The sequence below is a fragment of the Giraffa tippelskirchi genome, chromosome 13 (genome assembly GCF_054371585.1).
Source record: "Giraffa tippelskirchi isolate mGirTip1 chromosome 13, T2T-mGirTip1v1.2.pri, whole genome shotgun sequence".
NCBI lineage: Eukaryota > Metazoa > Chordata > Mammalia > Artiodactyla > Giraffidae > Giraffa > Giraffa tippelskirchi.
In genome coordinates this window covers 6224369-6248708 of record NC_137287.1, presented here as the reverse complement: position 1 = coordinate 6248708, position 24340 = coordinate 6224369, and the positions used below count along the sequence as shown (strand labels likewise).

The window sequence follows — 24340 nt, the reverse complement described above, 5'->3', positions numbered from 1 at the left end:
ATGGATGTGAGAGTTGGACTATAAAGAAAGCTGAGCGCCGAAGGATTGATGCTTTTGAGCTGTGGTGTTGGAGAAGACTCTTGAGAGTCCCTCGGACTGCAAGGAGATCCAACCAGTCCATCCTAAAGGAGATCAGTCCTGGGTGTTCACTGGAGGAACTGATGTTGAAGCTGAAACTCCAGTACTTTGGCCACCTGATGCGAAGAGCTGACTCACTGGAAAAGACCCTGATGCTGGAAAAGATTGAGGGCAGGAGGAGAAGGGGACGACAGAGGATGAAATGGTTGGATGGCATCACCGACTCAATGGACATGAGTTTGGGTAAACTCCGGGAGTTGGTGATAGACAGGAAGGCCTGGTGTGCTGTGGTTCATGGGGTCACAAAGAGTCAGACACGACTGAGCGACTGAACTGAACTGAACCCAAGACCACCACCAGTTAGGAAACTGACTGGCTCAGTACCTTATCCTGGAACCAGGGACGGCTACATAATTTACAAGGGCTGGTACAAAATGAAAATGCGGAGATTCTTGTTCCAAAAGCAAAAGCAAAGCTTTTTTCCTCCTTCCACAGCCTCTCAGTCTGTCATAGTGGTTCTTCATTTGTTATTTAATGTCCAGATCACTCAGACAAGGAAATACTCTGGGCAGATCCCCACAGGCATGCAGAGTTCTGCCCCACAGCTTGCTACAAACAGCACACGTGCCCTAACTAGTGCCAAATCCAGACCTGTGCTGGCACCTAGTCCCTGCTGGGAATGGAGGGTGACAACTGTGATTGGGTGGGGACAGGTGAGAATCCATCGGGGGTGGCAGGACCCCCAGCATAGGCTCCATTGCCTCATCGGACTGCACTTCCAAAACTTAAGTTCAGAGATAAAATCATTAAAAATTTCAAGATAGAGACTGCAGAGCACTAACTCCCAAGCACGGTGGCCCCTTTGGAGCACAGCCTTGTGAGACTTCCATGGCTACACAGCCTAGAGTGGCCCAGCCTGGGACCTCTCTCCCCTCCAGGATCCCCTATGGCCCCTCATTGAAAAATGAGGTGGAAGCTGCAGGAGGGCAGGGAATTCCAGGTGCTGCAGGCTCCATTTTCACTTTAATCGTGGGCTCAGGAGGCTTCGGCCATGGTTCTCATTTCCTGGCAGCCACATAGATCCTAGGGCCTGTCTCTCAGGCTCCTCATCCTCTCTTGTTTCCAGGATGGTGTGAGAGGTCCTAGCCTGCTTCTCACAGGCTTGGAAGTAAAGGCTTCTTCATTTACGACTCAGGATGCCCCTGGGTTCCAGGATGAAACTGTGTCCTCCTTAGCCCCTGAGTCTGACCTTGTGGACTCTCAGGAGACTAGACCAGGGGTCAGAAGCCTCCTTGACTCCTTGCTTCCCTGACATACCGTCTGGAACAAATTTCCCAAAGTTGTCTCTCGGCCCTCTCCACCTTGTCCATTTGCTCCTGTGTGGACAGAATAAAGGCCTGGATGAAAAGGTCCACATCCTAACGCCCGGAATCTGTAAATGAACATTGCCTTACATGACAAAAAGGACTTTGCAGGTGTGATTGAGGATTTTGAGATGGAGAGTGCAAATTCATATGTTGAAACCCTAACCTCCAGTACTTCAGAATGTGTTTGAGGGCCTTGAAAGAAGTGACTAAGTTAAAAGGAGGCCATCAGAATGGGCCTAATCCAAGCTGACTGATGTCTTTAAAGAAGAGGAAACTGGATGCGAAGAGAGACCAGGGATGCGTGTGCACAGAGAGGAACGGCCATGTGAGGACCCAGTGAGGAGGGGGACATCTGCACACCAAGGAGAGAGGCTTCAGGAAAAACCAAACCTGCCGACACCTTGATCTCAGATGCCAGCCTCTAGAACTGTGAAAAAAACTAATTTCTGGTTTTTAAGCCACCATGTCTAGAGCGATATGCTAGAGGTGGGACTGGGGACTTAATCACAAAGGTTCTCTCGCTCTTTTTTAAAATTTTATTTATTTTTTCAGCTGTGTTGGGTCTTCATTGCTGTGAGTGCTTTCCCCTAGTTATGGTGAGTGAGGACTACTCTCTAGTTGCGGTGCCCGGACTTATTGTCGTGGCTTCTCTGGTGAAGCACAGGCTCTAGGTGCAAGGGCTTCAGTAGCTGCAGCATGGGGGCTCAGGAGTTGTTATGCACTGGCTCAGTTGCTCTGCGGCATGTGGGATCTTCCTGGACCAGGGACGGAACTGGTGTCTCCTGCATTGGCAGGCGGATTCTTCACCACTGAGCTACCGAGGAAGCGCATCACTAGGGTTCTTATTAAAGGAGGCAGGAGGATCAGAGATAAAGGAAATGTGACAACAGAAGCAGAGGGTCAGAATCAGAGACTTGAACATGCTATACTCCTGGCTTTTTTTTTTTTTTAAGTGACTTAAAACAATGATCATTTGTTAGAATTTTTTCTCTTGGCTTTAAAGATGGAGGAAGGGGTCACCATCCAAGGAATGCAGATGGTCTCTAGAAGCTAGAAAAGCCAAGGAAACATCTTCTCAGGTGCCTCCAGAAGGAATCAGTTCTTGGGACACCTTAATTTTATCCCCAGAAGATTCATCTTGGAGTTCAGATCCCTAGAACCATAAGAGAATTAACTTGTGTTGTTTTAAGCCACTAGTTTGTGATAAACTGTTACAACAGCCACTGGAAACTAATACCCACCCACTCCAATTGCTGCCAACTCAACATTGTTTTCTAAGAAATCTGCTTAAAAAAAAAAAAAAAGCTGTGTTCCAAGCCCCTCCCACCGGATCTCACCTGCAACAAGGCCTTTTCTCAGCAGATACCAGCAAGATCATTCAAGTATGATACCTCAAATGCCTTTTGGGGGTCCTGGGCACAGCCAGGCCAGTGTGAATGGTTTGGTGAGGGGTTTGCTGGGCCATGGGGAGAGCCCTGCTCACATCCTAGACACAGGCTGCCATCCTCTGCACAGAATCAGATTCACACGTCACTGAACCCTGGTCTGGGTGTGGGAAGGATAAGGCCCCCCAGGGCAGTGGGGCAGCTCCCAAGGCCCCCAAAGCAAAGCTGGAGCAACTGATAACCTTCCAGCAGCATAGCAGACCGAGTCTGCACGTTATCTTGCTGATTTTTGTTCCCAATCAAGGATCTGCCAGTGTCACTGGCTGTCCTTCTTCCTCTCCTCCCCTCTTGCCTTGTATCTGAAGGAGGGCTGGAAGCCTGCCTTTTAAGCAGCTTTTTTTTCCATTGCCTTCACTTCTCCCGCCTGGTTAGGCTGAAGTTTATGTCAGGCAGTGCCACTTCCCCCCATCTTGCCAGGGACCTTGGTGTTTCTTAGCTGCAGGGGCTGAGGTCAAAGAAGAGACAAAATAAAAGCAGAGAAAGAGACAAAAAGGCAGAAGAGGATTTTGGGGAAGGGAAGCCTCCCAGCAACGCTGGCAAGAGGCTCTGATGGCTTAAGATTGTGGGACCTGAGTGCTACAGCAGGTGGGAATAGGTGGTATTTGTGTCTGTTTCTTTTCAGCTTTGGCATTGGAAAAGACCCTGATGCTGGGAAAGATTGAGGGCAGGAGGGGAAGGGGGAGACAGAGGATGAGATGGCTGGATGGCATCATTGACACAACAGACATAAGTTTGAGCAAACTTCAGGAGATGGTAAAGGACAGGGAAGCCTGGTGTCCTGCCATCCATGGGGACGCAAAGAGTCGGACACAACAGTGAATGAACAACAATATGCTGGCTTAGCAACATGATCCTCTCCTTAAGACAGAGTTAAAAGGAATCTTAAGAATCAACTTTCCCAATCCCCTCATTTTAGAGGCATCAACTGAAGCTCTGAGAAATTAAATGACTTGCTCAAGATCACATGGTTTTTTTGGCACAGCACCAGGCCTCGACCTAGTTCTTTTAAATCCTCAATGGGCCTCTAGGTGGGAGTAGGAGGAACTGGAGGAATGACGTGGGAAGAAAGGGGCATGTTTCTTACATTTCTCAGTTCAATTTTACAAATTTATTTGATTCAACTTGGAAAAAGATAACAAATTCCTAGGTCTGGGGGGAGATGGGCAGGAAGAAGGAAGCAGGAGTTGAGACGAGGTTATGAACATCACAGTGGCTGTCTCACATCCACACCTGCGTCCATGTCCTGGCCCGGGGAAGCGGCATGGAAGTGGAGCAGAGCTCAGGTCCGGAGGAACACCATGGTGAGGAGGCCTGGAGAGGGGAGAAAGAAAGACCAAGGTCGTGTGTGGAGCCTGCCAGCTCTGTATACCCTCTTTCCAGCCCCCACTCTCCTCTCACTGGGCCTGGATCCACTGGGCTCACCTAAGACGTAGGCTGCCACCAACTTTTGTCCCAGGGAGACGTGAAGGATTTGGGGCAGCTGGCTGCCAAGTTCATCCTGGAGCGGGAGCAGCAGGAAGGCCACAGAGATTGTGCCCATCAGCAAGAAGAGGAGGAAGGAGCTGGTGGCCAGTTGCGGGTGAGGGTCTGGGGAACAAGGCCCATCAGGAGCTCCAGCCTCCACTCCTGTTCAGCCCAGGGAGGAGGCTGAAGGTGGAAGGTGTACCCACTTTTCGTTGGCTACTGGAAGTGTCCTCTTCTCCCTGGAGCCCCTGCCCCACAGCGCAAGAAACCCTCTCCCCTCTGGTCCCTCATCATTTTCCTCTCAACTCTGCCTTGATTACTGGCTCCCGTGTACCTGTGTGTCAGGCAGGGACCTCTGTCTCCCATAAAACACAACTTGGTACATAATTGTTCAACCCGGGTTTCTTATTGAACTGAACTGAGCTGACACAGGATGGGAAGTACTGAAGTTAGAGCTAAAGGAAGAGTTTTTCTCTCTAGGTGGAGGCCAGAAACCAAGGAAACAGTGAATTCTGCTTTTTCCCTAACCTGATATAAAATCTTAACTCCTAGAAGTGTTTCTATCAAAAAGCAAAAGGCTGAACTGGAAGGGAATTCCCTGGCGGTCCACTGGTTGGGACTCTGTGCTCTCACTTCCAGGACCCTGTGTTTGATCCCTGGTCTGGGAATTAAGATTCTGCAAGCCCAGAAGGGGCACCAAAAAACCCACAGAAACCCAGAACAAGGACAACAAAAAACCTCTTCTACTCCAAATGAACTCACCTCTAAGGTCATGCTAGTTCTCCTCCCCCTACAGAACTCAAGAATTCCCATCCCCAAACCCCCCAACTCACTCTCTGGGAAGTGCTGGGCCGTGGATGGTGCTGTCCAGGAATGAGGCTCTGGGTGGGGCGTTGGGTCAGACTGTCCCTGAAGCTCAAGGGGGTACGCTGGGGCCCTCAGAACTGAGGTGATGTCCTTGCGCCCCACCACTCGGCCCTCTGTTCCCTCCTCAGAGAGCTCAATGCGGAAGCGATCCTGGACATCATAGTGCCTGGGATTGGGGGCCACGTGGCGAATCACACTGGTCCGGAGAAAGGGGAGAGGCCCATTGAGAGGCAGTGATCCAAGTGAATCCAGCGCCCCCCCAACCCCCCCAGGAAACTCCCCCTTAGGGATGCAGACAGAGGGTGGGGAAAAACTGGCTGAAGAGCACCAGCTCTGAGACCTAAGTCACAGCAAGGTAAATCAGAGAACGCTGGCAGCGACCACTGGCTTTCATGAGCCTCCCCACCAGCTCAACTCACATGTCAATACAGGACTGGGGCTTCACGTATCCTTCCGCGTCAAACACTGTGTATTTGGCAGGTGCTGTGCACAGCACTGGGGGAAAGGCCACAGAGAGATCGATCGACTACTGCCTCAGAGAATCCTGCACAAGCCCCGCCCATGGAGTCCCCCCAGCCTTCTACCCTAGGACTGAACTTGACCCCTCCATTCTGCAAAGGCCGGACAGTCAACCGTACTCATCTGACTCCTCCAGCACACCCAGCTCCCCAGCGTATTGCCGCCAGTCCCCACATCCCGAGCACGAGGCGCCCATCCCCTTCACCTCGGAAGCGAAGCACTGCTCCCGTGGGGTTATAGAGGGTCAGCAGCTGCCGGGGTCCGCTCCGTTGGTCCGCCCTGAATACTAGATCCGGGGGAAAGACAAGGACCGGGACAACAGGTCCCGAGGGAGGAGGGGCGCCCCGGGACCCCCGCCCAGGAGCCCCCGGACCCACCAGCTCCTGGTCCTGGGGCGCCCCACGGCGCATGCAAGCTCTGGGCGGTGGAACATCCGAGGTCAGAGCTCAGGGGACGGGGCCTGGAGTATAAAGCTGAGGGGTGAGAGGGGCGAAGGGAACGGGATGAGATCGTAAGGCAGGGCGTGGGCTGATTTCGCCGCCGCCGCCTCAGAACCCCGCTAGATAAGGCCCCCCAGCAGACCAGGCCCAGGTCCCCCAAACCCTTCTCCCCCAGCAGCGCCCGGGGTCCCCTTGAGCCCCGCCCCCAAGCCCTACCTCGACGGTCACGCCCACCCGGGAAACCCGGCCCTTCGCGGCTCCCAGCCCCGGCCCTCGTCTTCCGTCTTAGTTGCTGATCTCCATAAGCCCCGCCCCTTCCGGGCGTCCCGGGGCACCCGCCCCCTGCCTCCGAGGCCCGATTCCGCAGGCCGCCGCGGCCTCTTCCGGAGCTGCTCTTTCCGCCTCTTGCTCTCCTGTATCCGGGCCTCCGATCACTTCCTGAGCTCGGGCACGCGCTTCGTCGGGCTTCCGCCTCCGAACGGCCGCTCGCGCTCTGAAGCTCACCTCTGGTCACAGCACCTGCCAATCAACCTGTGGCCGGACCAGGGCTGTCATTTTTCCAGGAGACCGTTTCCGCCGTACGGTCTCTATCATTGGCCAGGGCTGCCTCGACTCAGCTACGACTATTCGCCGATTGGTGCGCCTAAAGCGGTGATTGGCTTGACCCCAGTGACATAACACTTGACGAGCGTCACGGGCTAGAACGCTAATCCTGGAATAAGTGGGGCGGAGGGCTAGGGGGAGGGACCCGGGCGAAGATGGGAGTCGGGCTTTGTTCCTTCCTCCCCACTCTTGAGGCTGTCCAAATCACTAGAATCACATCCCACAAGAGAGCCCTCTTTCTTTTTCCTCTTCAATCCCAGGCTCTCCTAGGAGCTTCCGCAGCAACAAAAGCTGTTTTCTACAGTACTAGTTGAATGTTGCTCCCCGTTGGACTCGGATCTCTGCCCACAGCACCTCTCTTGATTCCTTCCTGCACGGAGCTCATCTTTGAAATCACTCATATTTGCAGAAGGAATTATGGTTCAGTCCTGCTGCTGACATCATCCCACCGAATCGTCAACTTCACTCTCAGACGAGGAAACAACCTCGACAAGGTGAAGGATGTCACCCCAGGCCACACACTTGGTTAGCAGTGGAGCAAAACAAAGTTAATCCTACCTGAAGTCTTCTCTGTGCACCCTATCAAATATAGAATCTCCCTTTACCTGTCCTCTTATCATGCTTTTGTGTTCTTCATTCATAGCACTCCTATAGCTACTTGACCTCGTTGTTTATTTTAGTTTATCTCTGTTCGGCTAGAATGTGCTCTCTTCATAAGAGTTGGGACTTTGTTTTGTTGTATTTTTGGCACCTGAAACAGTGCCTGACATTTGGAATGAACACATGAGTGAGTGACTAAGATGAACTTCTGAGCTGAGATCTGATTGAAGTTAGGAAGTGGACCAGGAGATGTCTGTGGAGAATTCCAGATCGAGGGAACAGCAAGAGCAAAGCCTGGAAGCAAATGTGTACTAGAAATGACCCAATGAGCCAGTGTGATGGAAGAGGCTGAAATGGAGATAATACTCAGAGATGAGATGGGGTGAGACAGAGGACACAGATCACCTAGAGCCTCAGAGCCCATAGTAGGACTTCAGATTCTATGCTGAGACTAATGGGAAACTATGGGAAAGTTATTTTAATTTCTTTTTTTTTTTTTTTGACTGTGCCACCATGGCTTACAGGATCTTAATTCCCTGACCAGGGAAAGAACTCGGGCCCTTGGCAGTGAAAGTGCAGAGTCTTAACCACTGACCACCAGGGAATTCCCTTAATTTGTTTTTTAAAAACAGCTTTATTGAGATATCTTTGACATATAAAAATTGTATATATCTAAGATGAACAACTGGACATTTTGATATATGTATACATTGTGAAAAGATTGCCACAGTCAAGCTAATTTACATATCCATCACCTCTGCATATTAATAGTTGCCATTTTGTGTGTGTGTGTGGAGAATATGGGAGAATTTTGAGCAAAAGGGTGACAAGATTCAACTTACATTCTTTTGTGTAGTACCCTTGTGAGCCCTGGTGGCTCAGACGGTAAAGCATCTGCCTACAATGCGGGAGACCAGGGTTCAATCCCTGGGTCGGGAAGATCTCCTGGAGAAGGAAATGGCAACCCACTCCAGTATTCTTGCCTGGAAAATCCCATGGACAGAGGAGCCTGGCAGGCTACAGTCCATGGGGTCGCAAAGAGTCGGACACAACTAAGCGACTTCACTTTCACTTGAGTTGAATGAAGGAATGAAAACAAATCCCCCAAGAGGAGCCAAAACCATAGAAGTGGAAATGTGACCCCTTCCTCAATCAAGAAACATTTATTTGAATAAGAAAGGGGTCCCGAGGGCCAGGGTGGGGAGGTTGGCCTGGGCTCAGGCCTGAGACCCAGCAGCCTAAACAGGCTTGGAGGGGCACTTCCTGCTGAGGTTGGTGAGGATCTGGTGCTGGGTGGGCCGGTGGAGAACCACGAAGCTCTCTGGAGGAAGGATGGGACCTCTGTTCTTGTCCACCTGGCCCATCAGCAAGTAACTGATTCCTAGGGAAGGGGAGGGAGGGATTGAGGATTTGTGTAACTGAGAGCTTATAGAAACACCGCCTCATCCCAGTCCCTCAGGTTCTGCCACCTCCATCGTTTTCATGAGGCTCAGTCTCCCTCTACATTTCCCCACATCTCCATTACCTTTCTTCATGGGGGGGCACTGCTTGCAGGGCACATAAAACTTCAGGAGGGTGTCTGTGGGTGGAGAGGGCAGGTCCAGGCCTCCGCTTTTGTAAACACCAATGACACTGACAGTTGCTGTAAGGCCCTCCCCTGGGCCCCGCACCATGGACTTAATCATTCCTGTCACCACTGTGGGAGAGAGGGGGGACGGGTGAGACGGGAGGCCAGGTCAGGGCTGGAACCAGAAGTTGGGGGAGAGCTCTGGGGACAGGAGGGGAGGTTATAGGAGCTGGAAGGGCAGAGCTGGGGGACGGGGCTTCTTACCCAGGTCGCTGTTACAGAAGTGGCTCTGCAAGGTGCCCGTCCTCCGGCACTGCTTTGGGCAGGTGACACTGGGAGAATCTGGTGGGGGAGGGCACACCCTTAGTGAAGGGCAACCTACCCAGCAGGGAGGAAGGACCACTTTCCCCACAAAAGCCTCATTGCTTTGAACTTGTTCAGAGCTCTATTCAGCTTTGGGTCCCAGCACCCAGTGCCCGTCCTTAGCACAGAGGCAGCACCCGTGGGTGCTGTATGAATGAATGGGCGCAGGAAGGAACTCTGTCTGATACAGCTTCCTGAGGCCTGCGTCGCTTCCTCTCCCTTTCCAGACTCACCTGAGCCCACCCGAGTTGCTTCTGCGGCTTTGGGTTTCTCTTCAGGTGGGACTTCGGGCTTGACTTTGGGCCCGGCTCCGGGCTTAGGGCCCATCTCCCCTGGGCCTCCTTCGGTGGTGCCCCGAGGCTGGGTTCTGTAGGAGGCCGAGAAGCCGTCGGCCGTGACACTGAGGTCCGAGACGAACTGGACGAGGAGCTCGTTACCTTCGGAGGTGATGGAACTGCGGGCGGCGGGGCATCGGGAGAGGCGTCAGGCGGGCAGCGCATCCTGCTCCCTGCCCAGGCCGGCGGCCTTTTGGCCTCTGCCCCTCGGCTGGCTGCATCAGCTTCTCAATTTCGCAAGCTCCACTGGCCTCGTGATCCGCGGACCCCGGGCCTGGCGCCAAGCCTCGGCCTGGGTCGCTACCTGCTCCGCCCACCGCGTTTGGGGCGGACACGTAGGCCGCCCGCGGCTTCCACTAAGCCCCGCCCCTCCCGCCGGCCGCGGAGAACCCCGGGCTCCCGCACCTGGGGCTGCAGAGACGCCCCGACGCTGTCGCCCACCCAGGTGGCGCCCCCTCACCCCGGTACTGTGTCGCCGCAGAACTTCCCCAGCCGCTTGGCGTCGTCGCTCACGGGTCCGTTGAACACGCTGACCGAGTCGTAGCGGCAGTAGGAGTCGGGCTCCAGGTCAAACTTGCCGAAGGTCAGTGAGATCACCTGGCGGTGGGGCAGAGGCGGAGGCTGCGCATGGGGACCCCGGGTGGCGGGAGGGTGCGGAATTCTCACCTCCTCCACCCCGCCGCCGCCTCCGGGACGCTCGCCGGGGCCTCCTGTCTCATCGCCCGCGGGCCCTGGAGCCCACCTCAATGCATTCACACCGCGGATCGGAGGAACACACACATTCACCGGGAACCCTCCGTCGCCGCAGTCCGCAAGGCCAAGCCCTAGCTCATTCTCAAGGAAAAGACCCAGACTCTACCTCCAGCGTCACCACCACATACACACACGCACAGATCAGTTTATATATCAGCATCGGGTACCTCGCTCTCGTAAGGCTCCTCACAGTTGTGATTTTACATTTTTTGTTTGGGTGCGAGCAGGTCTGGGTCTGTTTGTGCTCCCCACCACGGCAAGCTCAGTGCTGGGGACATTGTCGATGTTCAGTAAATCTTTGCAGTCTGCATGCTGGAAGGCGCCGCCCGGGTCCCCGAGGGCAACCGGGGCAGGGGGTCAGTACCTGGTCCGGGGGCGCGATGATGTGCCAGGAACAGCTGATGCCAGGGGGGTAATCGGACTCGGGCCAGTTGGGCGTGGTCAGGGTTCCCTGGGCCTTCTCCAGCCGCCCCCCGCAAAATTGGTGCTCTGGGGAGGGGAGAAAGGAGTGGGGGTGGGGGGCGGTGGAGACCCTCGGTCAGCTGGAGGAGACCGTGCAGAAAGCTCAGATGTCTGGGTCTCAGGAGGAGGGGGCGAGAAGAGGGAGAAGAAAGAAGAGGGGAAGGTTAGCAGAGATGGGGCTCGGCCGAGCGGGGCTCGGGGAGGTTTTGGACCGCGAGGGCTAAGTCTTGGACCGCCGGGCACCCAGGCAGGCGGTGGAAGAGGGGGGAGGAACTGACTGGACCCGCTCCCTTCTTGCCCCTCCCCCTGACCCGAGGCCACATCGCTCCTCTTCCCCTGGGAGATCCCATCTCCCCGGCCCGGCAGAAAAGTCCCCATCACGGCTGGAAGAGTCCCCATGCTGTGAGGGTGCCCTCAAATTGGGGCACAGCCCCGAGGCCCCTCCGGGGAGGTCCCTGCCTAAAAGATTTTAAGGAGACTTCTGCCACCAGGAGGGGGTGATGGGACCGCAATCGGGAGCCCCCGGGCTGGGTGTAGGGGGCTCCGGGTCGGGGGGAACCTAGTCCCCCAGCCCGGGGGTGCCCCCCGCGCCCGTCAGAGGGAGCCCGATTGCGGACGGGGGCGGGCGTTACTCACCGTCCCAGTAACCCCAGGCCGCCCATTCCACCCGCGGGTCGGTGACCCATTTCCGCCTCGCGCCTGGGGGGGGCCCTGGAAGAGGGGGTGGGTGGGAGCGGGAGAGGGGAGAGAAGACGGGGAGGAGGGACTGAAGGGGCAGTTAGTGAGGAAGAAGGGTAAGGGAGATCATGGGGGCCCCAGGCTCTTGGGGTGGAGGTTAAGGCTGGGGTGGGGCCTGCGCCGGGGGCGGGGCCAGGAGAGGGGGCGGCGGAGGTGAGGGAGGTCTCACCAGTGCCGGAGGTGGCCCGCCCGCTGTACCAGAGCAGGAAGCCTCGTCCTCCCGTGCCCTCGTCCGATCTCATCCTGAGGGTCACCTGGTTGCCGGAGGCGACTAAGGGCGCGGGTCGGAAGGTCCCACAGAAGCGTCCGAGCTGCTGGCCCGAGGTTCCAGACCCGGCAAAGATCTCCAGAGCATCGTACCGGCAGCTGGGGTGCTGCTCCAGGTCAAAGACTCGGAAGGAGAGGGACACAGTCTGGCTCTTAGGGACCTAACGGTGGGGACAGGGGCGGGGTCCTGCAAAGTCAGGCAAAACACCACCAGGCAGAGGGCACCTCTCTTTCCCCAAGCGTTTCCTACAGAAACTGGGCCTAAAAGGGAGGGGACCTCATCAGAGGGTACAGAGCAGAGGGCTTGTGGCTTGTGTGGGACACAAGACCTTGTGGAGAGACCAGAGGGGCTGGGGATGAAGGTGGGACTGGACAAGCAGGCTCTGCATTAAGGTGTGAGGTCACTTGCCACGTGGTATTGTGGGCACTGACCAGAGGGGAGGGGGCTGGGACTTCCCCAGGGAGAAATGGTGGGACTTGGCGGGGAGGGAATTCCTTTAGCAGTCTGGCCTTTGGCTGCCTGGACCCAGGCCTCAGACACTTGGAGGAGGGAAGAGTGGCCAGAAGGGCCTTCTCACCGTTATTGTCCAGATGCACTCCTTATTGGGAGGGTAGAGGTTGGGGAAACCCTCACTTGCCACGTAACCCGACTCCCCAGTCACATCCCCTCCGCACAGAAACACGGGTCTGGAGAACAGAAGAGAGGTCAGCCCTGAGTGGGGAAGTACTGAAGAGGCCAGGAGGTAATGAGGATGGGCGGTGAGGGGGGAGCCAGGGGAACGAGGGAGGAAGGCCCAAGGGATCCGAGGCGGCCTCGGCCAGCCCGGACAGGACTGTGGTGGGAAACACTCCAGCAGAGGATCAGGGAAAGCGGGGCCAGACACTTGGCTGTCCCTCCAGCCCCTCAGAGTCCCTACCCCCCACCTCAACAGGAATTCCGGGAATCCTCGCTCGTTCTCCACCCCCCCTCACCCTGCCTGGCAGTGGGGACAGGAGCCGCCTAACTACTTCCAGATGTGGACACGACACGAGGCCATGGGGGGGTGGGAAGGGGTGGGGACGAGGCAGCCAGGGCCCTGCGCTCCCAACCTTTGCCCTGCTCTGCTTCCAGCTAACAGCTTGAGTGTCTGACTCCCAAGTCTCCCCCTCACATTCCCCTCTTTCCCCCACCATCTCCAGTTCCCTCCTGGAATGCTGACGTCCAGCCGCCAGGCAAGTTCAAGGTCTTGGTGCTCTCAGGTTCCATGGTGGGGGGCAGCAAGGGTCTAGATCGATGGAGAGAGGACGGAGGGCGAAGGAATGGGGGGCAGTGGTGACCCACAGGAAACACTGGTCTGGCAGCAGGGAAGGAGGACGGGAAGGAGGACGTGGGGGCCAGAGAAGGGTAGGGAGATGTGGCGGGGGCGGGGGGGGGGCTGTTAGCGAAAGAAGCCACCAGATCTACAGGCATAACCCCCCACCTCCACCCCAGGAATCAGGGATTTAAAGCTCACTCAACCCATCTGGAAGGTGCCAAGAGACCTACCTGGTGTAGTTGGGGGTCTGGCCATGGGTGAAAGGCAGCAGCAGAGCCCAGGCAGTGAGGAGGGGCCCCAAGAGGGAGGCTGTGGCAGCAGGCAGCATGGCCGGAGGGGCGGGGGTGGAGAGGAGTGCTGGGGTCTTCAAGACAGAGGCAGCGGCTGAGTGCAGCAGCAGCAGCAGCGGCAGCAGCGCAGATAATCAGTGCCAGATGAGGCAGCCTCGGGCGTGTGGGCGTGGGGACTGGCCAGTGGGCCGGGCGGCGGGGAAGGCGGGACAGGGAGAGAAGAGCTGGGACAGTGGCGAGTCCAGGGGCCTCTCTAGGTCCAGGACACACAAATACTGGCCTAGTTGGGGGGGGGGGTGGAGCAATGAAGGGCAGAGCGAGCATCAGGCTCTCAGCATAATCCAGGTGGTCCAGGAATGTCTTCAGCAACCCTGTCCAGAGCCCGAGCATCCTTCCAGCACAGCCTGGGGTCCTTCCTGCGGACCCTCCAGCCCACACGAGGACCTCCCCATTCCCACTTCCTCAGCACCCAGAGGACGTCCTTCTCTGGACTCCCAACCTCTAATCACTCACTTCCTGACCACCCTCTGGCCCCAGCTTATTTTCCACTTCAAATGTTTACTGTCCTCTCCCTCCAGGGGCCAAACCAGGCCACAGAGAAAGAATGCTGCTTACCCATCTTCTTTCCCAAATACTTGGAGGTATGGGGGAGCGGGCAGGAGGCATGGTATGTGGGCAAAGGGAGTGTCTTCCCTATGGAGGAAGGGGAGGATGGAATAGAAAATAAGAGAAAGGACAACATGTGAGCTCAGATCTGGAAGGAAAGCAGGAGGAGGAGAGTAGTTGGGGGCGGGGGGGAGGGGGCTGGCTGCACAGGGATGGAGTCAGAAGGAAGTGACTTGCTCAGTCTAGTGGACGGAGGATCCAAGTGGCAGAACCAAGTAGGGGCTGGAGGGGAGAGGAAGCTGATGGATGCAGGAACTGACAGCCTGAGCTGTTTCTACTCTGCACCGCCCCCCCCGCCCCCCCCCCGCCCCCGCCCCCAGGTTCCTCCCAGGCCCCAGGGTTCCAAACCAGGCCTCAATTCAGCCTTTTATTCTATTTGTCAATCAAATCTTTCGTCCATGATAGTCAGGTTGGGGGCCCCTCCTGGGCGCCCCCTGAACATCTTACAAAACCGTTCCCTGCCCACCCTGGCTTGTCTAGCAGGCCCCACCCCCCTGCGTCCCCTCCCCACGCGCGTGCGCACACCGTGTTCCTTGCTACCACTCCACTTCTCCTTAGCCCCTGGCCCAGGGCCACACTCTCCCTCCAGGGGGTGAGACTAGGAGAGGAGGGGGTCAGCTCTCGGGGGGTGGGGGGCCTTGGTCAGCCCCTCCAGCAGCCCTCTGCAGCATATCCAGCGCCTCCCAAAAGAAATCCTTCTGTGCGGCCATCAAGGGCATCCAGCCCACGATCTCCTTCATCTTCTCCATGCGGTCCTGCAGTGTGGGGCAGCTGTGGATCTGGCTGAGGTACTCCTCACAGGCCCAGGCCACCCCGCCAGGGCCCTGGGGTGCTCCAGCCCCCAGGCTGGGCTCAGGGGTCCCCACTGCCTTGCTGGCTGGTAGGTCCCGGTAGGCCAGTTGGTGCTCAATGTCGTGGCTGGACAGCATGTAGAGGCACTCTCTGGTGGAGCAGAGAGAACAGGCGCACAAAGGGACCTGGGGCAGAGGAGACAGGACGTGGCTGAGCCGGGGCCCCAGGACGGGGTTCCCGGGAGCCCCAGCTGTTGTGTTCCTCCCACTCAGACCAGCCTGGAGCCAGCAAGTGAGCTGGCTGGCTGAGCCCCAGGGTCGTGTGAGGTCAGAGAAGGCCAGCAGGGTCAGCTCAGGAGGAGAGCCAGGAGCCACGGTACACGGCAGGAAAGGGAAGTGGGTGGTGCTGGGCAGTGGGGTCCCTGGGTCCCGGTGGGAGCCCCAGCCCCAGTCCCCTGGGCTTGTTGGCTCCGGCCCTCCCCGGTTGCCCGCTCACCGCAGCCTGGGCTCTGACCTTGATGTGGAGCTTGACAAAAGAGGCGCTGCCCTTAGGCCAGCCGGGGAGGCGGCCTCCGGCCCCGCAGCCACAGCCCAGCAGCTCCTTGCTGAAGTTCGAGCCCTGGCTCAGCACCAGAGAGTGGTTGAGGCCACACCACAGGGCGATGGGGCGCTGCAGATAATGTACCTGAGGGCACAGGGCGGGGTCCCTAAGTGGGGAATGCCGAGGGACTAGGGGTGCAGCTTGAAGAAGGGTGACAGAAGGGCTCGGGGCGGAGTCTAGGGAAACGAGGGGAGGGAGGAGATGGGCCCGAGAACACCCTCCCCGTCCGCCGACAGGCAGCATGGCTCCTGGTTCTCCCACAGCCCCAGTCTGAGCACAGAAGCGCTAGCACAGCTGTTGCTTCCTCCTCTCGGCTCCCTGGAAAACAGGCTTCCTGCCCAAGGCCAGGGCCTGCTCTCTGCATCCTGGTCTCACCTCCAGGCCTGCGCCTGTCCAGTCTCTCATTCTGCCTTCCAGCCTCGAGGGGGAAAAAGAGCCTCCCTCTCTGTCCCTGTGCTATTCCAGGAAGGACCTGCCTTCCACGGATTCCTTCCTTCCATCTCTAGCATTTTCAGTCTGTCATAGCATTATCTTTCAAAATGGCCACACTGTTCTGGAAAAACACTTCCACCCGACTCCTGCTGCTTCCGACCTCTGTGTTTTAGGCAGCAAGACTGGCTATATAATCAGTCCGAGGTGGGCCTCTTGTTCTTTCCACAGCCGGTCTCGCCTGAACCTTCTGTGATCTAACTTCTCTCCTTACTACGCTACGACTTCTCTCCTAAGGCACTGGACCTCCCAGCAGGCAAATCCCAGGGCCTCTCCTGCACGCTTTAATTGTGATGACGTAGATAAGTAATTTAAGGCCATTATAGGAAAAATTATAAAATATTGTCTAGCAAAAATTCATTTAAAAAATCACTGGACGAAGCCCCACCGCCTTCTATTAACCTCTTGCTGGGCATTCTTCCTCAGTGTTGCCTCTATAAATATACACACACGAGCTGTATATTTTTAAACAAAAATGGGATTGTGCTGTGTAAACCATTTCTTGTTTTTTTTTTTTTTTTCCCTTAAAAGCATGGGAACTTCCCTGGTGGTCCAGTGGCTAAGACTCCAAGCTCCCAATGCAGGGGGCCAGGTTGGATCCCTGGTCAGGGAACTAGATCCCACATGCCGCAACTAAAGATCCTCCATGCTGCAATGAAGACCAAAGATCCTGCAATTTGCAACTAAGGATGCAGCTATATGTAGATAGATATATATGCCATATATATCCATGTGTATATATACACACACACATATGGCACAACCAGGACTTCCCTGGAGGTCCAGTGATTAAGATTCTGTGCTTCCACTGCAGGGGGCATGGGTCTAATCCCTGGTCAGGTCAGATCCTGCATAACCTGTGCTGTGCGTGCATGCTCATTTGTGTCCATCACTTTTGTGACCCCATGGACTGAAGCCCACCAGGCTCCTCTGTCCATGGGATTTTTTTGGCAAGAATACTGGAGTGCGTGGCCATTTCCTCCTCCAGGGGATCTTCCCAACCCAGGGATGGAAACTGCCATCTCCCACGTGTCCTGCACTGTAGGCGGATTCTTTACCACTGAGGCACCTGAGAAGTCCGCATAATGTGTGCAGCACCCCTGCCAAAAAAAAGACACAACCATCTTTCCATGTCAGGGAGCATATTCCTACATTATCACTGTCACTATTAATCACCCCCTCCTGGGTGAAACTTTCTGCACCCATGAGATGTGGCATTTGAGGGTGTGTCTCTGAGACAAGTTTCAATCCCTCTGCCCACAATGGTGGCTACCACACAGCTTTGCTCCTCTTATCTCTACTTTTGTCATTTCAACTTTGTTCCAGCTTGGAATCCAGCTAGACATTTCTATTTCAGTGTTTTACTCTCATTGCAAAAAAAAAGGCTAAATTCACTTTCTCCCCCGAAACCAGCATTCCTCTCCAACTGACATGTTTACTTGTGATACTGTCTATTGCCAGGGCCAACTATGTCCTAACCTGCTGTCCTCATATGTAATTACTTTCCAGAGGCTGTTCATTTTCTTTTAAAACACCTCACATCTCCATTCCTCTCTGTTCCTGCTTCCACTGTGCCAGTCTTAACCCCTTGTCTCAAGCCCGAGTGTCCCTCAACAGCCTCTGGGGGGCCTCTCGCTGTGCCCTCTGGCCAGGTGATCCAGTCTCAGTCATCCAGGGGGGTTGTCTTCTCCTGCTCCAGAGCCGACAACTGCTCTTTTCCAAAGTAACACTTCTGAGGGTTGTGGCCACCTATAGGGCTTCCCTGGTGGCTCAGATACTAAAGAATCTGCCTGCAGTGCAGGAGACCCAGGTTTGATCCCTGGGTCAGGAAGATCCCCTGGGGAAGGGAATGGCTACTCACTGCAGTATTCTTGCCTGGAGCATTCCATGGACAGAAGAGACTGACAGGCTACAGTTTATAGGGTCACAAAGAGTCAGACACGACTGAGCAACTAACACAATACCACCTTAATACCACCTTGTAGCTACTGAATTCCAAAACACTGCTCTAGTCAGGCCAGTCTTTCCACCTTCTTCCCAGGGATGCGCAAGCTGTGTCCCCACCTGAATCCTCTAATCCACTGAGATGCTCATATCTTAGCTCCTCGAGTTACTTCAGCCCACCCAGGTCTCCTCCTGTCACTAAACTCCTTCTGCTGTAACCGCACGAGCCACACAAAGTTCACCTCATGGTGCCAACCCGGTTGAGACGCGCAGCAGTGGTACAAGCACTACATACAAACTGGTTGGCTTAACTTCCTAGGGATTAGAAAGTGGATTCTGGGACTTCCCCGCTGGCCCAGTGCCCAAGACTCCGTGCTCCCAATGCAGGGAGCCTGGGTTTGATTCCTGGTCAAGGAGCTAGATCCCACGTGCTGCGATAAAAAGATCCCACATGCTGCAACTAAGACCCAGCGCAGCCAAATAAATAAAATACAGTATTTTTTAAGAAGTGGATTCTATGGAAATTAGAGGCGTGGAGAGATCCAGGAGTCAGGGAATTAGAGAAAGTCGGGGCAGGATGAGTAGCTGGGAAGCAGTCTCACCTGTGTGGGTTCCCCTCTGTCCATTTTGTCCCCTGTTCCCAGCTGCCCATATCTGTTATTTCCCTGCATAAATATTCGGCCAAATTCATCCACCAGGCCAAGGTGATTGTAGCCAAGAGCACAGAATAGGATCTACGAAGTAAGGTGGAAAGGAAAAGTGAGTGTTCAGTCGTCTTTGGAGGAACTCTGGGTTCCAGAGTCTCCCCGCTGCTGACCTGCCCTCCCCAGCTGATTGCTTCCAGTTGTGCCTTCCACGTCACCCCTCTCCCGAGGTCCCCTTTCTGTCCCTGATCAATCATTTGATTTCTGCTCATACTTCAGACCTTCAGTACCTTGCAGTCCCCTAAGGCCCCCCACTCTGGTCTGCCCCGCCCCTGCCCCTGAGGATCCTACCTTGGCAGGCAGTGAGAGTGCGAGCGGCATCTGCTGGTCCAGGGGGTCAAAGGCTTGAAGGGTCCCAAAGAGATCACGATACACCCCTGGGGTATGCACCTCAAAATACACTCCCCCCTGGTCTGGGGGGTCAGGAGCCCTCAGCTCAGCAGCTTTGGGCACCCATGTCCTAGGGATTGGGCCCTACCTTGGATGAAAGGTGCAAGTTCTGGGGAGTCTCACACCCATTAGAAATGCACCAGCTATGATGTCTGGGAACTTAAACACCTGTTTTGACTAGGATGCCCTACGGATCCCCTGCCGAGCTGGAATAAGGATAAGAGAGGGCTCTGTATCTGGAAGGTCTGTCCAAGGTTGGGGTCTGGAGAAGCAGGAAGATAGTTGTCTTTCTTACCTGTGATGTAGAGAGTACTGCTCTGGTTGGAAGCCATGCAGGCCACACGCAGGTGAGGAAGGCAATGGGACACCTTTCTCAGGGCCAGCTGAACCGTGTAGGAGCGTGGTTGATCCAGCTGGGTCTCATTCACGACCAAAGAGTAGATCTTTCCTTCCTCTGGGGGAGGGGGCAGGGAGGCAGACAACTGTGTGGGGGAGGGGGCCCTCCAATAGCCATATTAACTTCTTTTTAAATAAAAATTTTGTTTATTTGTTGATGTTGTGCTGTGCGGCATGCCAGATGGTTCCTGGACCAGGGATCGAACCTGGGCCTGCCACACCCAAAGTGCTGAATCCTAACCATTAGGTCACCAGGGAACTCCTAACCACATTAATTTCTCAAGAGACTCCCTAAGCCCTAACAAGACAAAACATTTACTGCCCTAGAGTGGGCTGGAGGGAAAAGTGTAGAGTAGAAGCAAGGAGTGGTGATGGGGGGTGGTGACTTCAAGTTCCCTGGCTTCCAGCCCTCACCACCGAAAATCAACCAGGGGAGTTCTTCAGTGTGAGGGACGAGTGGAGAGAAAACCTAGCAGGTGGATTTGGTGGAATCGGCACCCTACTCCAGTACTTTTGCCTGGAAAGTCCCATGGAGGGAGGAGCCTGGTAGGCTGCAGTCCATGGGGTCGCTCGGAGTCGGACACGACTGAGTGACTTTACTTTCACTTTTTACTTTCATGCATTGGAGAAGGAAATGGCAACCCACTCCAGTGTTCCTTCCTGGAGAATCCCAGGGACGAGGGAGCCTGGTAGGCTGATGTCTGTAGGGTTGCACAGAGTCTGACACGACTGCAGCGACTTAGCAGCAGCAGCAGCAATTTGATTCCTGGTTGGGAAGAATGATGTCTGGGGATTCAGGGCCCTGCCTAGCATTAAGAAATCCAGAAGTGGCGGCGGGGGGAGCGTTCCCTGGTTGTCCAGTGGTTAGGGCTCTCTGATTCCACTGCAGGGTACCCGGGTTCAACATCACAAGCTGCGAGGCATGGCCAAAGAAAAAAGAAGTCCAGAAGGTCTCAGGTCTGGGGGCTTGGGAGTATGGTCAAATCTAGGGAACACTGAGAAAAAGCCGGGGGTAGTTCAGGTATAAAGTACAGTGCCTGGTGGAGGTTGGGATGATTAGAATTTTAAAAATTAGTGCACGGACTTCCCTGGTGGTTCAGTGGTTAAGATTCCACCTTCCAATACAAGGGGTGTGGGTTCAATCTGGAGTTGGGGGTACTAAGATCCCACAAGCATGGGGTGTGGCCAAAAAAAATAGAGGAGTTCCCTGGTGGTCCAGTGGTTAGGACCCGGCGTTTTCACTGCCATGCCCCAGGTTCATTCCCTGGTTGGGGAACTAAGATCCCGCATGCCATAAGTAAGTGTCAGTTGCTCAGTCGTGCCTGACTCTTTGCGACCCCAAGGACTGCAGCCCACCAGGCTCCTCTGTCCATGAGATTTTCCAGGCAAGGATACTGGAGTGGGTTGCCATTTCCTTCTCCAGGGGATCTTCCCAACCCAGGGATCGAACCCAGGTCTCCTGCACTGCAGGCAGATTCTTTACCGACTGAGCTACAAGGGAAGCCCCCCGCATGCCATGCAGAGTAGCAAAAAAATAAATAAAAACTTATGGATAAAGTTGCACTTATAACACCCTTTAACAAAACCTGATTTTAAATTGTCTTTCTTTTCTAAGGGTTCTCTCTTTCAATGTTTGCCATTGTACTTATAACTGTTATTAAATACCAAATCAAATAATAAAAAAAATAAAATCAAAAATAAAAAGAAATCAGGCGTTCACTAGAACAGCGGTTTCCAAGCCAATTTTTGCAGCAGGGCCCTTTATTCCTATGACACATTACCCAGAATCCTAGACAAGGAGAGAGATAAAAGCAGAGATACTTGGTTTGACACCAGGACGAGGTGCCCCTCCCCCCCCCCTCCTGCCACAGCTCCTGAAGACTGTAGGAAAACAATATGTAAACCAGTTGCTTTAAGCCTCACCTGTGAGGAGCAGCAGGGCCCGCTGCGTCTCCTGACCAACCAGCACAATCTGCTTGAAGCTCATGGAGTGGTGGAAGGTCATCTTGAAGACTCGCTGCCCGCTGGACTGCAGGTAGACCTCGACACAGTCACAGGCCTGGCTGCTGGTCGTGCCCACCAGTCCCGGCTGCTCCCGAGTGGCCAACACGTAGAGGTATTTGCGGTAAACTGTGTCACATCTCGGGTCTGAGGCAAACTGGAGGAAAAGACAACAGTGGGACAAGACAAAGGTGTCCAGGATCTAGAACCTTGCAGTGGGATGAGGCTGGGGCAGCTGGATCCGGGGGTGGGCGATGAGATACTTGGGTACAGGGCTGGGAAATGCGGACTTGGTTTCAGCTTCCTGGTATAGGAGGGCGCTGTCCTGAGGATGCCAGCTCAGGACTGGTGTGGCCCTGGGTTCCCAGAGGAAAGATGGGGTCTCGGCTGCCAGGGTCCTGTTACTCACGTCCTTGGCTCCACGACACAACACAACATAGCGGCAGGCCCGCTTCCACTGGATCTGGCCAAGGGTGGAGGAGACCAGGGCATTTTTGAGGAAGAAGAGGGTCCCCGCATAGTCAAGAATGAAGACGTGGTCCTTGGTAGGCAGGAAGCGGCGGTAGCCACGGGCTAGCTGTGGAGCTACACTCTTGCTGAGACAGCGGCGGCGGCCCCCAAATGCCTGGAAATACAGGCCCTTTGTGTCTGGAAAAGACAGAGAGAGGGAAATTTAAAGGCTCAGGAAGGCACAAGGGAGATGAATCAGAGCTTGGGCAAGCTAGGTTTCTCAATGGATGGGTGTTTAGCTCCTCCCCATCCCCATGCCTGGGGAATGACCCCTTCCAAAGGGCCTATGCAAAGCTCAGAAGATACCTGAAATTATGCCCCATGTCTGAACTAAAGATCTCTGCCCGACCTCAGCCCAGGGCCATACACATGCTGCTAAGTGAGCACTTCTTTGGTCCAAACTTGCATTCGAGTGGAGACATCAAAGGACTTACAAGAATTCATAGAAAAGTAGAAAGAGGAGTAAAAAGGAATGACTGGGAAAAGCCAGTAGCCCTCTCTTATCCCTAGCTCTGGATATGCTATCTGGATCTCCCTTCACTCTAGTGTGTGAGATGAAGTTATTGGATTGGAGATTAGAGCATATTTCTCAACCTGGAGGTGATTTTTGTCCCTCAACAGACATTGGCTGTCACAGCTGGGGGAGGTGCTATTGGTATCTAGTGGGTAGAGATGAGGGAAATTGCTAAACATCCCACAAATGCAGAGGACAGCCCCCTCAGCCGACTTCAAAGAATTATTTGTCCCCAAGTTTTATTAGGGAACAGGTTGAGAAATCCTGGTTTAGAGGAGGGAAAACTCCAGGTATTGGGAGAGGAGGATGTCTCAAGGTGAAATGTGGAAGCGTTTGAATGTGGTGGGCAACTTGGCAGGGATGCTAGGAGGAGTGGGGGCTCTGGGTGACACGTCTATCTGAGAGCAGCTCTAGAGGTCTTGGAGTAAGACCTTGCTGGAGTGTGTTTCAATCTAACAAGTTTCTTCCAGAGAAAGGGGTCCTGGAAGGTTGGCTGGGAATACTGAGGTCATCAAACAACTTTATGGAGCAGGAGGGACCCCAGGATAAGGTAGGACAGAGGCAGAGAGAGCTAGAGGTTTGGGGGGAAGGTGTACAGTTCAGAATGGCAGCTCTCTTCCAGGGTCGGACCCCAGCACCCTGCTCTCGAAGGCGAGGACTGAGCCGGTGACAGATGCGTCTCCACACACCCTCGGCGTCGCACACTTGGTGGAAGTAGTGGCAGGTCTGGCCTAGAGCGACCACATCTCTGACTGGGAGGAATGAGATGATGTGCTCCACCTGGGGGGCAGGACGGGGAAAGCAAGGGTCAGGGGGCAACCCCCCCTCCAGCCGTCCTGCCCCTGGTCCTTTATTCTTAGCACCAACCCCCCATCCCCAAGGACTCACCAGCTCTGGGGGGAACAACTGAACAGAAACAGGGTTTCCTCTCCCCTTCTTCTCTTCACCCCCAGGTTCTGAAGGGCCACATGAAGGGCAGCTCCGCTTTACCTACCCAAGGAGAAGGGGGCCCACATGATGGTCATGACTCTCTCCCTTCTATTACTTATTAACTGCTATTTTGGGGGCTCATTGCCCTGACTTCCAGCTCTGTGCTGTCAGAGCCTCCCATCTGTTTCTCTAGGTCCGTGGGTCTGCCCTTGTTCCTTGTCCACTCCTCCCCTGATCTCTGGCTGCCATCTTGCTGCCATCCCCTTGCCTCACCACCCTCCCCCCTCACCCTGAGCCCCTCCTCCCGTCCGCACAGCCCGGTCAATTTTTGCAGCTTCCGTCTCCGGCTTCTCCTCACCATCCTGATTGCCCCTTCCCTGCTCCTGCCCTCATCTCTCCGGGCCCCTTGGCCCCCGTACTCAGCTCCCTGGCCCCCGTCCCTGCTGCCTTTCCCACACCATGTCCCCTGCCTGGGCTTGGGGGACCTTCTGGGGCCCCTTTGCCTGCTAGGCTCCTCCCCTGTGGAGCCTGGGGCAGACAAACCTCTCTGTGACCTCACCACCCAGCCACTGTGACCTATTTTTCCCCATGCTTGCCTGGGATTTTCTCTCTCAGCTCCTTGGTTCTAGCTCAGTACTAGCCACCCAGGGGCTCATGGGATATGCATTGGACAGAAGTAAAAGTGTGAGCTACTGGTAGATGAGGCCTTTCCTTTCAGGGAGTAGGAGGTTTTTCCACTTGATGTCCTTTTAGCAAGTGAAGCACTGGTGAATTCTTCATATCTCAGCAGGTCAGAGCTGCCAGGGGATTTGTAGCTCAAGGATATAAACTCAAAAAAAAAAAAAAGTATAAACTCAGTTTGACAGGCGAGGGGGAAAGGTGACCCTGTTAATTAGACCATTTATCTCATGACAGCATGCATCAGATGACAGTGGGCACAGCTGAGCGCAA

The 24340-nt window shown here is 55.0% G+C and overlaps 3 protein-coding genes and 1 long non-coding RNA gene across 13 annotated transcripts; 1 reads left to right on the top strand and 3 right to left on the bottom strand.

Annotated features, from left to right (window-relative positions):
• Positions 1–3975: 3975 nt before the first annotated feature.
• Positions 3976–6613, bottom strand: MOSPD3 (motile sperm domain containing 3). Of its 7 annotated transcripts, none has more exons than XM_081556109.1 (6): positions 6397–6613; positions 5946–6213; positions 5641–5716; positions 5188–5417; positions 4313–4516; positions 3976–4201 (listed from the first exon to the last, which is right to left on the bottom strand). In XM_081556109.1, the coding sequence occupies exons 2-6, from the start codon at positions 6148–6150 to the stop codon at positions 4170–4172; spliced, it is 747 nt and encodes a 248-aa protein (XP_081412235.1). In that variant the 5' UTR covers positions 6151–6213; positions 6397–6613; the 3' UTR covers positions 3976–4169. The 7 variants fall into 7 exon arrangements, with proteins under 7 accessions (XP_081412235.1, XP_081412237.1, XP_081412241.1 ...); XM_081556111.1 differs by having other exon boundaries at positions 4313–4477; XM_081556115.1 differs by having other exon boundaries at positions 4313–4477; positions 5188–5387.
• On the top strand, positions 6500–7393 carry LOC145531990 (uncharacterized). The gene is made up of 2 exons (XR_014072901.1): positions 6500–6817; positions 7044–7393. It is a non-coding gene; the product is annotated as an uncharacterized LOC145531990 (long non-coding RNA).
• A 604-nt stretch (positions 7394–7997) lies between these two features.
• On the bottom strand, positions 7998–13589 carry PCOLCE (procollagen C-endopeptidase enhancer). 3 transcript variants are annotated; one of them, XM_081556103.1, is made up of 10 exons: positions 13394–13589; positions 12447–12555; positions 11771–12029; positions 11500–11574; positions 10766–10890; positions 10109–10245; positions 9547–9767; positions 9215–9292; positions 8909–9079; positions 7998–8764 (listed from the first exon to the last, which is right to left on the bottom strand). In XM_081556103.1, the coding sequence occupies exons 1-10, from the start codon at positions 13489–13491 to the stop codon at positions 8622–8624; spliced, it is 1416 nt and encodes a 471-aa protein (XP_081412229.1). In that variant the 5' UTR covers positions 13492–13589; the 3' UTR covers positions 7998–8621. The 3 variants fall into 3 exon arrangements, with proteins under 3 accessions (XP_081412229.1, XP_081412230.1, XP_081412231.1); XM_081556104.1 differs by lacking the exon at positions 11500–11574 and having other exon boundaries at positions 9215–9312; positions 9543–9767; XM_081556105.1 differs by lacking the exon at positions 11500–11574.
• Positions 13590–14473: 884 nt separating this feature from the next.
• On the bottom strand, positions 14474–23894 carry FBXO24 (F-box protein 24). Of its 2 annotated transcripts, none has more exons than XM_081556099.1 (10): positions 23679–23894; positions 23348–23449; positions 23056–23239; positions 21845–22083; positions 21358–21592; positions 19334–19492; positions 18940–19061; positions 18547–18678; positions 15425–15595; positions 14474–15096 (listed from the first exon to the last, which is right to left on the bottom strand). In XM_081556099.1, exons 1-10 carry the CDS (start codon positions 23748–23750, stop codon positions 14734–14736), a joined length of 1779 nt encoding a protein of 592 aa, XP_081412225.1. In that variant the 5' UTR covers positions 23751–23894; the 3' UTR covers positions 14474–14733. The 2 variants fall into 2 exon arrangements, with proteins under 2 accessions (XP_081412225.1, XP_081412226.1); XM_081556100.1 differs by having other exon boundaries at positions 23748–23894.
• Positions 23895–24340: the final 446 nt, after the last annotated feature.

Coding starts and splice junctions, on each gene's coding strand:
- PCOLCE (XM_081556103.1), bottom strand. CDS start 13,491: ATGCTGCCTGCTGCCACAGCCTCCCTCTTGGGGCCCCTCCTCACTGCC. Junction 12,030..12,446: donor AGTGCATCTGGACAATAACG/GTGAGAAGGCCC, acceptor CCCCACCGTTAG/GTCCCTAAGAGCCAGACTGT. Junction 9,293..9,546: donor AGCAACTCGGGTGGGCTCAG/GTGAGTCTGGAA, acceptor CTCCCCCACCAG/ATTCTCCCAGTGTCACCTGC.
- MOSPD3 (XM_081556109.1), bottom strand. CDS start 6,150: ATGCGCCGTGGGGCGCCCCAGGACCAGGAGCTGGTGGGTCCGGGGGCT. Junction 4,517..5,187: donor GGCCCAGCACTTCCCAGAGA/GTGAGTTGGGGG, acceptor TGGGCTGAACAG/GAGTGGAGGCTGGAGCTCCT. Junction 4,202..4,312: donor GGTGGCAGCCTACGTCTTAG/GTGAGCCCAGTG, acceptor TCCCCTCTCCAG/GCCTCCTCACCATGGTGTTC.
- FBXO24 (XM_081556099.1), bottom strand. CDS start 23,750: ATGGTGAGGAGAAGCCGGAGACGGAAGCTGCAAAAATTGACCGGGCTG. Junction 19,493..21,357: donor GGCCCTGCTGCTCCTCACAG/GTGAGGCTTAAA, acceptor CCCCTCCCCCAG/AGGAAGGAAAGATCTACTCT. Junction 19,062..19,333: donor CAGTACTCTCTACATCACAG/GTAAGAAAGACA, acceptor CTGACCCCCCAG/ACCAGGGGGGAGTGTATTTT.